Raw genomic sequence first — 12,458 nt, forward strand, 5'->3', positions numbered from 1 at the left:
AACTGTGCTTCTTGCAGACGTCCTTGCAGAATTCCTAACATCCAGAATCGAGCCTGCAGTAAAAATCAATCAGGAAAAGTAATAACAACACATTAGGTTGTTTAGGTTGTTTATTTTAATGACTGTGGGGCCTGTTCAACACCAAGAACACCATGGAGTCTTTGAGACATTCAGTGGCAGAGCTGGTGTGCTAAATCAACATTGCATATGCTGACTTCCATCATTTACCTTTTTCAGCAAGGACATATCATTTGCAGCTCTGCAAGCTCTCTGAACATCACTCTCTCTCTAAATGAGCACCTTCCATCTGAGTGGAGCCTGGCTTCATAAACACAAACTATTTTTATGACCGCTCCCTCAGTGTGTGCCAGAAAAAGTGTACTAGACAATAACTGTAACTTAATAGCCTCTCTGCCGTTTAAAAATTGGCAGTTCCATCAACAGGGGTCAGTTACTGCCGTTTTTGAAGTTGCTTCAAAGCAGTAAGTCAACTCTCCAGTGTTGTAAGAGTTGTCTACTGTTTGTGAGATCTGAGATTTATGGTCCTGCACTGTGCTTTGGATACTCATTGCAGTAATCTTTACCATAAAGAAGAGCTTATCGTAAATCCCCTGTCTGAATGACATGCAGACTGATCAATGTCAACCTATTGAACCATCAGTAAAATAAGTCCTTCAAATAGTGCTAATACAACTAACAGTACACAGAAGTTGCTGTTGGCAGCTAGAACAACACAAGATTAATAAAGCCATAAGAAGTAAGATAAAGCACTAAGAAGTCATGCATAACAGTGATTTTACTACAGGTAAGGCTTGATGGTATAATCACAGTAAAGCACAGCCTTGAGTGACTTTGCTTTACAAAGTGATGGCAAAAGAAAATGTGATAAAATACACCAATATTCACTAAATAACTTAATTATTAAATAAAATGTAGACTATTGAAAAATAAGGTATACTACAATATTCAACGGATATTTTGAAATACCATCACTGTATTTTAGTGACGGTTGCAGTTGCAGTTTTACCAGAAGTTTTGTAGATATGCAAACAGCTCTGGTCCCACTACACTGTCACATTGTAATCTCATGCTTTTCTGGTGTATGTACAGTTGTTTTAGTGTCTTGATGTGCTGTCTAGTTTACCAAGAATTGAAAAAAATATTCAGGAGAAACCAAAGACGCTTTGTCTCGTACTTAAAAAGAAGCAAGATGCGCTTCTCGGGGGGCAAGATATTCAGCTGACAAACGCGTAAACATAAGACTGACAACAAACTGTGAGAGAGCAAAAGACTGAGACAATTGACAAACATTTTGGAATGGATATATATATATATATATATATATATATATATATATATGTGTGTGTGTGTGTGTGTGTGTGTGTGTATATATATATATATATATATATATATATATATATATATATATATATATATATATATATATATATATATGTGTGTGTGTGTGTGTGTGTGTGTGTGTGTGTATATATATATGTATGATGAAGTAGAGAAAACTGTTTTCAGATTGTTGTAATCATTATGTCAAAAAACAAAACAACCAAAACTATGTTTCCTTCCATGTTGAATGAGTGGCTGTAGAGAAGGCATCCTCGATATTGATTGGTCAGCTGTGGATGACAAAGGTTGACTGTTTTTAAACTTAGATGCACTGTTTTAAACCTTGAAACATTTTGCACAGAAAAGAGGACTGCTTTTGAGTTGCAGTGCACTTTTCTCCATAGACAGCAAAGAAAAGAAGCTTGCTTAAGAGAGTTTGAAAATACATTGTCTGGATTCCAGAAATTAATGAAGACTGCTGTGCCGCTAGGGTTTTTTTTGAAAGGCAGAAGCACATGCATATGTATATATGTATAAAATGTATAACACATTATTGCTGTTAAAATTGACATTCAGAGCACCACATGTATGTGCATGTACTATTAAAGACTTCATTTGTGCCGGAACAATTTGGATCTCCAAGATCAGATTAGACCCATCACCTATTTTAGTGGATATATATTTTTCTAACACTTTCTCATATCTGCCCACTTCTACTGTGTTTGTTTATCTCTCAAAAGACGACGAGTAATGCTGAGCAAGAGCTCTTTGATAAATTAACAACTCCTGCATTAGTAGCTGTTTGTTTAGTTTTAGGAGACCCATGTATCAGTGCTTAAGAGCCTCATTAGTGGTAAGATCCAATGTTATGACTCACTCTGAGCTGCACTTTTTGTTTTTTTGTTTTTGTTGTCCTTTTTTTGTTCCAGGACCTCCCCGCCCCATTGACCTGCTACGTCCATCACCATGCTTGTCAAAATCTAGAGATAGTAACCCTTATATTCACAGCCTCCGAACTGTGTATATCCATAGCCACATAGAACCTCTATGTTTCTAACATTCAAGTCATCAGCAATAACAGTGCTTTGATTTTCTACGATTGTCCCTCTGGTATTCATACAAATTACTTATTACAGAGCCAGAATTTTTATTTTCACTTTATTTAAAAGTTAAACAGCTAAACAGTCTCTCTCACATATACAAACACAATTAAAGGCAGTCTTATTTCTCACATGTGGCGATATCTGTTTTGTTTTGTCCATGTACAACATTTTACTTAAATCAGTACACCACCACCCACAGCACAACGCTTAGTATGTGCAATAAAACAAAAAGGGAAAAACAGATCCAAGCTCTACAGAATTATTGATTGCCTGGGCAAAACCTGGACTCGATTTCTTGTATCCCTGCTATACGGCCATATACCATTATATGGGTGAACCATATGGATAGAAACCTCTTCATCACTACTCAGCATTTACAAATTAAGCACTGCATGTAGTGTTTTTTTTTTGATACAGTACTGTTATAATACTGTATTAACAACTGTATTGTAATTATTGTGATATTATATTTTTATATTAGCAGATGCCCAATAAAATTGTTTTAGTTAATCAGTGTAATGTATAAAATTTCTGTCCACAACAGTTTGACCTTTTGTGCCCTTAAAAACGTGGTGTAAATGCCGGAAACTGGGGAGAGAGTAGGTTTTAACTGCATTGCCCTTATTTGTTGCCATGTTTTCATGGCTGGCACAAAATTGGTAGGAATATTTAAAAACACATTTGCCTGTGAGAGCTTAAAGAGAGAAAATGTCCTTTTCCTGATGCCCCTCAACTTTCATTTCTCACCCTTCTCACATTTTCCACCTCGTTTCCAAAGCTCATTGACGAAGAAGGGCCGAGCATTTCCCAAAAGCTCATCCCTCGCTCTTTGTTTTGGAGCAATGTTTTTTTTTTTTTTTTACATTTCCCTTTTCCCCATAGCTCACACAGGAAGTGGCTTAATGGCATGGCTGAGGATGGATGGATGGAAGTAGGGAGGAAGGAAAACACTGCTGGCATTGGTGTGTTTCCTGTCATTATGTTAGTCTAGTGAGCAGTTTAGATTGTTTAGACTGTTTGGGTTTAAGTTACACGCTACAAAACCAGCCTTGATGTTAGTTTTATCTTGGTCTTTTGTAAAGCTCATACAACGACGAGAATGGACCAGAGCAAAAGACAAGCCAGTCAGTATTGCTTAGAGTTTGAGTAGTGAAGGTGGATCAGAGGAGATTAGTGGAAAGCAGCCTTTGTGACTGGAATAACGCCACAGATAGCAGTCTGTCACCTTGACTCACCTCACCCTGCATGGTAACCATGTTGTTTGGTCACTACAAATATGGTTAATCAGCTAAGACATGTTCGGTGTCTGAAGCAGGCTGTGTAGGATTCAGGGGGCTCTATTTGCAGAAATGGAATGTATTATTCAAAACCATGTTTTCATTAGTGTATGATCACCTGTAACTACAAGTCATTGTATTTTCGTTAGCTTAGAACAAGCCCTTCATATCTACATAGGGAGTGGGTCCTCTTCTAACGTAGGCCACCATGTTGTGGCACCATGTTTCTACAGTAGCCCAGAATGAACAAACCAAACACTGGCTCTAGAGAGTGACTTTCGTTTTTTTTACATTGAAGCAGCAGCTATAATTTGGTGTGCTATAGCACAGGTTGGAAGACGAACAAAGAAGAAGGATCAGTGGTTGCTGCTGGTTCTAGCTAACCATTTTATGTTGTGAGAAGTTTGAGAAACCAAATTTTGACAAATGGAGGATGGGTGGGTGAATGCTTGTCGTCAAAGAAGCAAAAACACGAAGAAGCCAAATGAAATCAGGACAGGAGATGGCAGAAAACCTGACAGGTTCTACTACACACTTGGAAAGGGAGGAATGAGGGAGGGGGATTCAGTTGGTTGCAATCAGCAACTCTAGATGCCACTAATTCTTACACACTGCTCCTTTAAGTGCAACAAGACTAATGTAGCTAACAACTGATGGAAGCTTATAGCCTCCAGTTAGCACAGTGCAAATTGCTTGCTTAAATCAAGGCTTTTGACACTGCACAACATACAATATACAATATACATGAGGTCTGAAGCCAGAGTTCAGGCTTCGGGATGGTTTACAGTTTTCGGCTATGCAACATACTTTTGTATATTTTTATAGAGAACTATATGTCATACAATGTGAAAAAAACACATAAGTCTATATGAGTTTACTTAACAAACAGCTCAGTTTAAAGCATGTGTGTCTGCATGATGGCTATAAGCTTCCATTGTGTGTTTGCTGCATTAACCCCGTAGTTTGATTTTTGGCTGAACCATTGCTTTAATGTAAAATGTAAAGACTTTTGTATGTGTCACTTTATTGTAGATACTTGGTAAAAGTGCTTTTATTGGAGGTTATTGTCAGTGTTTGACACAAACTGAAGCCGTTAACGTTCCTGTTCAGTAGCACAAACATGTTTTCCTCTCTCTGTCCTAGCCCAAGTGCCTGTTCCACAGGGGGGGATGAGTGTCTAGACGAGGCCACTTGCCATTCCTGCCACGTTTCCCTAATGATTAGAGAGATGGAATCCTCCTCTCCTCTAAAGTTAGCACACTCACTGCATACAGAAATACTGCATCTAGTCAGTATGCAAAGAGAAAAAGACAGGCTGATTGACAGAGCTCAACTAGAATAAGTCTAATCAAATCTGTGTAAAGCCTGGAGAATGCATGTACATAGACTTTTATTAAATACAATTCAAACCTCTCTGGAGACTGTACACAATGCTAGCATTTCTAATAGTTATGGATGGGACGATATGAATATTTCCTACCATGATGAGCAGTGACCAAAATCGTCTCAGTTTTGGGTTTTATCATTGTAATTTAAAAATATACTGAAAATGTCTTAAAGAACCTTCACATCATGTAAAGGTTATAAACCAATTTAAGGATTCTTCTTAGAAACGTGATATTATATGGAAGTTCTATCATCTTTAAAAAGATTTTTCAGTTACACATCCTTTGAAAGTTTCTTTAGGAAACCAAAAGTGGTTATTCTGTGGCGTCACACATAGAACTCTCTCTGGAACCTTTATTTTTAAGACTGGGCCACTGTTCACTATATTGTGAACATGTGTTGTCCTAGCAGGTGCATTGCAGGTAGACTGTGGCATCAGAATCATGCAAATTCACGATTTTATACTGTGGTATGGTACTGTGCAAAAGTCAGACAGAAGTCAGAGACCGCCCTTCATTTTTTAAATTTCCAGTCAAAACAGATATTATGTTATTTTTCAGAAGATGAGATGAGATATAAGAAAGTCTGCTTGCATAAGGAAGATGTCAAATGAAAATAAGTGAAATACAGGAGTTTGCAAAGCTGAAATTCAAAACAAATATTAAGATGAAGACAAAACGGGACTCCTAACAATCATGCAAGACCTGGTACACCACCAAAACTGTCACCATCAGATAAACAGCACTAAAATCTTTTGTCTTTGAGAGATAGAACATCAACCTCCACTCTTGCTTCAGATCTGAAAAAAACCACAGATGTTTCTGTCCATCTTTCCACTGTGAGAAAACAACTCAACACTGTGAGTCTAAAAGGATGTTTAGCTGTCAAGAAGCCGTTAATCAGAAAAGGAAACAGGCAACAAGAAGAAGAGTAACTAGAACAGTGAATGTGTTTGGGATTATTTGGGTTGTGAGAAGCAGAAAATGCAACCAACTTCTAAGACTGATCTTTGGAGGTGTGGAAAAATATACCTGCATATTTCTCTAAAAAAACTGAAAGCAAGTCTTCTGAAAAGAATGGAAGCTATCATAAAGGAGGAGGCTGGATACATGAAATACTGAAATAAAGAGATTGTATTGAGTTGTTGAGGCTTAATAACTTGTACTTAATGCCTGTTAAAGAAATGAAGGTCGGTCTCTGACATTTGCTTAGTACTGTATATTTCATTATATCATAAAACAATAAATGTTCCATCCTTACTGCAAATATGTGCTTGTGTATTACATGCCCCTTTGATTGACGAGAAACAAGAATTTATATCACTCTTTGAAAACCTGTTTCGTCTTGTGCACTTCCTGGGCAATGTATCTCACACACATCTGACATACTGTTGCTGTAGTGTAGGTGGTGTTTCATCCATGTGATGAACTTCAAGTACAGACAGCCCTCTTGAAAAGGTTTCTAATGGAACTGTCTGCAAACACTTACTGCCTTATGCGAGGCTAGAACAGCTGCTATGACCTTGTCCATAGCCTGTGGTCAGATGTTGCAGCTGTGATGTCTGCAGCAATACACAGTCGTCTCATAGCTTTCCCCCAATGCTTTTGCTTCTGAGTAATCACTCACTACTGCAAGTCTATCTCACACCACACAGTAGACTGCAAGACATGCTTTACATATTTTCTGATCCACCACTGTTTATCTTGTGGATTTGCAAGTTTTTGATTGCTGCTGTTCATTCGAGATCACATGCTTTCCACTTTTATTTAAAGGGCTCTTTGGAGTGCTGCCATAAAAGACTAAGGAATCTTTCAATTATTGCCTCCAAAAGATCATAGTTCACCTGCAAGGCATCAGCACAAAGTAAAGACAGTTTTACAAAATGTACCCCTTACTGCAAATGTATTTGATCAGCCAAGACATGTTTCCTGTCCAAAGATTGATTTTTTTTGGTATTGCACTGGATGTTGCATCAGCCTAATGTAGCTAGCATGTAGATTATACATCACCAATTAGCACTGTGCCAACTGCACGCCTAAATAGAACACACTTGCTTCAAGCCATGTCGAGTTGTTAAGTCATCTCAAATACACTAGGTTTCTGACACTATATAACATACTGTAAACTATGAAAATGAACAAAAGTATGCTGCATAGCTAAAAGCAGCAGTCGCATCGTGGCCACGCCTATGTTCCCAAGAGCCTATGTTCCCTCGGCCCTTTATTTTCTTATTGAAATTTCTAGGAAACAGCCCTGTGTGTCCAGGGCCTTGTGTTCCTTCTTTGTCGTTTTGGAAACATCCCTTTTTCCCAAGGTCCTATGTTCCCTCATTGAAATTTTCACAGGAAAAGCGTTATGTCGCCATATTGCATCAATTATATTTCCTCAAAATGAAAATAAGAGTAACATCCATGCCTCTGGTTTATTGCAAAGTAGATCTCAAATTGGTTACTATATTCAGCTACACATCTAGCAGTACACTTAAATGTATATAGAGCAATTGGCACAACCAACAGAATATAGTCTAATATAATTGCGTTTAGAGACAGTGATCCACCTAATGAGATCACTGCGCTCTTAAAAAACATTGTTCACATGGACAGACGTTTAATATACTTAAACAGGAAGCAAATCCCAGAAGACTTCAACAACTTCAAGGTAGATGCTAAGTTGGGCGAATCATAAAGGAGTCACAACCCTGTATGACTGAGTGGACTGAGTGGACTACTGTGTCCATCCATTTCAGAATTAATTATGCTGATGCTGTCAGTAATCACGTTATCAAAAAAGTACCAGTTCCACTGGCAGCCATACATGTTTGGGCCATGAGCAGTTTATTTTTTTCTTTTGCCATTCCATCACCATGGTACAGTGTAATCTTTGTAACATCTCTTCAGAACACAGGGTGAACTACATCCTGCCCTTTCTGTTTTTGAGGCTTGCCAATGATTTTTATCTTATGATGAACCCTCTGAGGTCATGCTGGTGTGTTCTTCTCTTTAGATATCTGATACATCTGTTGCTACATTCTGGAGAGTGTTCTTCATCTATTCATCTGTTTTTCTTCATTGAAAATATTCTTCAGTCATTCAGTACTTCCTTCTGGGTCCTGACTGGTCGTTTGATATCACTAAACTTATTTTTGGCTAACATTTTGGCTTCAATTTAGGCTCATGATGACCTACTGTAGTGGCAGTAGGGTTTTGGTGCTCTTTTGTATACAAAGTGATAGCATAGCTGGCCAAAAAACTGTGTAGAGAAGGTTATAATTACTATTCATTTCTCCCAGAGCTATCAGTCTGCACTTTAATTTCACAGTTATTGTTTCATTTCAGATCTAATATTCTAGCATACAAGGCCGCGCTCATGTACACTTGCGGGGATGGCTGGAGAAACCAGGCTAGCAGAAAGCTAAAACCTGCTTGTGAAACTCTAGTCCCACAACAGCACAGTTAATTATTCAGTGGACAAAATGAGTTTGCCAGAAGGTGCAAGCCTTTCTGGAGCTGTGTATCCATTGTTTCGGATTTCCTCTCGTGTCCAGTCCTGTAGTCTAACGTGCATGTATGTGGGTGTTTACTGGACGATGGGTTCAGACATTACGGTTTAGCTCACAAGGACTGGATTGGACATTCACAGAAAGCTAGTGTGTGGTAAATAAATGGCACTGTTGCGTTGCTTCTTTCCCCTGACTTTATAAAACCACAGATCATAGATTTTCTGGAAGGCATTTTTCCCTTTACCACAGATAAAGCCAAGGCATGTTTGTTGTCCTAAGTTTGCCTCTTTAGTTTTGCAACCATATTGTGTTGTTAAGTAATCTGGAATAGACTTGTTCATGTGGTTTCGGAAACTATACTGTTATAAAAAAGCCAAAAATTCTAGGCAATATTTAAAACGTAGTTTCACAAAATTGCACAATACTTGCCTGTTGAAAATTGGGGATCACCAATTATATTACCCTCCCCGCTACCCTAAACACACGATAGACTGCTTCTTGGCTTTACTTTGTATTTGATATTTAGATTATATGCTTTTAAAGCGTTAACTGATGTAATAAAAAGATTAAAATTTTAAATACTGTAACCTCATTTCCTAACAGCAAGGGAGCATCCAAATGTAGTATCGCATGACACTGCAAAGCCTTCAGTATGTCTACACTTGAAACATCGAGTGCATGTGTCAAGTCAAAACATAAACAAACCACAGACCTATTAGAAAAGAGCTGCTTTACTAATGGAGCTGTATAGCTGTGGTTTGGGACGTTGATTTAATAGAATGTGTAACGAGTTATATTTTATCTCCACGTTTAACATCAGTCTAAACAACATGGTTAAAATAGCATTTTATCACTCTGGTGGTGGGCAGCTAGGTTGTATCTGTTAACTTGTATCTGCTAAGTCTAATTTGCTACCTAGCTAAGTGTGCTTATCTATCAGTGACAGAAAACAAACAGTATTCTCTTCAATTTCCAGCACTGTGGCACTTTCTCTCCATGTTGTAGACTGGAAGGTTTGTAGAAATCCATGAGTTTCTCCTCATCCATTTTGAGGTGGAATGGCAGAGCAGTGCACAACATCACGCTCTACCACTCATAGCTGGTACAGACAGCTTCATTGGTTATAATGGAAGCATTTTGGTTTTGTCTTGTTGCTTTCTTGCATCACTTGATGTATTGCTTGGACATGGTGTAATGCTGAACAACTTTCAGAAGTAATTGTTTGAAAACTCCACTTGTTTTGAAAGTTGTTAATGCAAACGCATGCATTCGTGAGCTCCTGCTGGTGTGAATCCTTGACTGTTATTCTTCTTTAACTGAGGCACATAAAAGCAACTTTCAAATGTATTGGCAGATCGACTACATTGGGAGTAAAGTGGGAAAATGTGTATATTAGACTTTTTTTGCTATCATGTTAACTAAAAGCTGCATGGAGAGTTGTTATTAATGACGTTTTATTTTCTTGTTGTGTGTATATGCATACTTTCCTTCCAGAGTGCAACAGCAGTGCCCAGTCCAGCGAGTGGGAATCTGCCTCCCGGAGAGGGGATGCCAGTACCTCCTGGATTCTTCCAGGTACACTCACACACATACAAATACACACAATCAGTCACACAGGAAAATATGCTTTATTACATAAACAATGAATGTATGTGCTGTTCAGAGACCTCTGTTCTAAAGAGCACAAAAACATCTTGAATTCACTGACTCAATGCTAATGAAAGTTTGCGGGGTATATTTGTTCAACACTGACAGTAAATCTCATTTACACGTTTTCCTCCCTGGAACTACAGCGCTATTGTGTCATATCAGGAATTTGTGAAATCGAGAGGAAGTCTATGTGTTTGTACTTGTTTAGCTGTTTTTCTTTTGCAAAACCCTGTTCAGGCTACTCCCCTGCACGCGTGCCAATAACAATACTCTGGAGTTCATCAGCGAGGAATTTGTGGGGATCCACTGAGAGAGCAGAGCATAAACAGATTGATTTAGTGTCAGCAGCTGAACTCCAAGCTGCTCTCCCACCCCACTAACAAGAACTGACAGCCCTCATTCGCATTCTACAGCTCAGCTTTCAGAAAAAGCTCTACCGCTCTACCTTTAGTGCAACTCAGCCTAACATTCTTTGCCATACGCCTCATTCATCCTGTGATCAATTCAGATCCTCAAAGGAATTATTTTGTTAACATTACTGCTGTATGTCTACACCCATACGAATTGAAAGTAGTTCAATCACGATTTGCTTCAAAGATATCACAGTGTCATGGTGTCGGAAGAGATTTAAGTTTGAAATGAATGCCCTCTAAAAGAATGCCTTAGAGACCTGACATAGCTTGTTGTGATTAGACTAAGTTAACCTTACACAGCACTGTAACTGTTACCCAGACAGAAACCATCTCTACAAAGAAAACTTGATATTGTTTAGATGTACAGTATTGTGCGAACACCACCATTCATGCATTTAATATGCAGTTAAAATGAAAATTAAGTACGTTATTAATTTTTCAGGAGACATTTCTGAGGATATTAGATATGAGATAGTCAACTCGCATAAGGAAGGGGAATGTCAAAAAAAGTAAAACAGGAGTTCAAAAAAAAAAATTATTACAGATACAGAGCATAAACACTGCTTTAAAAAAAGCCTTCTTCAATGAGATTTTGAGAGAAAATCAAGTTCTGTTCTTGCTTCAGATCTGGATTGACAAAAAAGAAGAAAATTTGCAAATCAAGCAAAGAAGCTGGTGGTGTTCTTAGAACAATGGACTGACCACCCCAGAGTTCAGATTTCAACATCACTGAATGTGTTTGAGAATACTTGGGTCATGAGAAGTAGAAAATGCAACCAACTTTTAAGACTGAACTTTGGAAAATATCCCTGCAGATTTCTTCGAACAGAAAGCAAGTTTTCTGAAAAGAATGGAAGCTGTAGTAAAGGCAAAGATTGGAGGCACTAAATGCTGAACTATAAATGATATTATATTTAGCATTGTTTTTTACTTTACTGTTACATATATCGTTGCTGCATTTTTTCCTGATGCAGAAAATTAATAATTTCAAATTAAAGTTAATGTTGTGTGACACCAATGCAACAACAACAACATATTGCCTAGCACTAATTGAAAGGATAGAAATATAGAATCCTATAAAATAAAAAAAAACGAGCTTGTTGATTTTACAGTTGATTGCACTTTGATATCATTAAAGTTTAGTAAAATGATATCTTCCTGTGGTCTTGACCTTTGCACCTTGTTGGAAATAGAAAAATATTTAGTAAAACTAAATACTGTGTCTGAGAGCAGTTTGAAACATACATCCATTTTGTTCATTGTGCATCTAGTTTTGTTGTTGTGCATTGATTCATTGACACTGCTAATTCTTATCAGTGAAGCAGAGGACTGTAAAACCATGCCAACATTTTTATAAAGCCATTACCTGATTTTATGTTTCACAGCTGCTCAGGTTAAAGGAGGTTACGGAAGAGACTGTTGGCAATGATGTAAAATGAAAAGATGATTTGACCAGTGTTGCACAGTTAGCTGATCAAAGTAATTCTTGCATTGCCCTCTGGTGGTGTGATGTAGAGCAGGTCATTAACTGCTTTCTCTTCTGTTCTTTATAATGATTGCCTTATAAAAATGCATTATAGTGATGCATAATGCAGCAAGATCAGTCCACTCACAGTTGCACGTGAGGTCATGCTGAATATTTTTCAATAAGGGTGTAAATCTGACCTCACATGAACCATTCAGTGCATCATGAAATCTCAAATTTCACCACAAATGAATTCATTTATTTTGTTACATTTATTAATTATTAAAAAGTTAGTTTGTCCCAAAAATGAGTGCGTACAAATAT

The 12,458-nt window shown here is 37.7% G+C and overlaps 1 protein-coding gene across 4 annotated transcripts in view; it reads left to right on the forward strand.

The window, feature by feature from the left end:
- si:ch211-130m23.3 (uncharacterized protein LOC558547 homolog) overlaps positions 1–12,458 on the forward strand; it is a 47,155-nt gene that overhangs the window by 27,516 nt on the left and 7,181 nt on the right. For all 4 annotated transcript variants that reach the window (XM_036598077.1, XM_036598079.1, XM_036598080.1 and 1 more), the window contains exon 5: positions 10,101–10,181. In XM_036598077.1, coding sequence (XP_036453970.1) covers positions 10,101–10,181 — 81 coding nt within the window. The remainder of the gene's footprint in view (positions 1–10,100; positions 10,182–12,458) is intronic.

This window comes from Colossoma macropomum, unplaced genomic scaffold (genome assembly GCF_904425465.1).
Source record: "Colossoma macropomum unplaced genomic scaffold, Colossoma_macropomum, whole genome shotgun sequence".
Classification (NCBI taxonomy): Eukaryota; Metazoa; Chordata; class Actinopteri; order Characiformes; family Serrasalmidae; genus Colossoma; species Colossoma macropomum.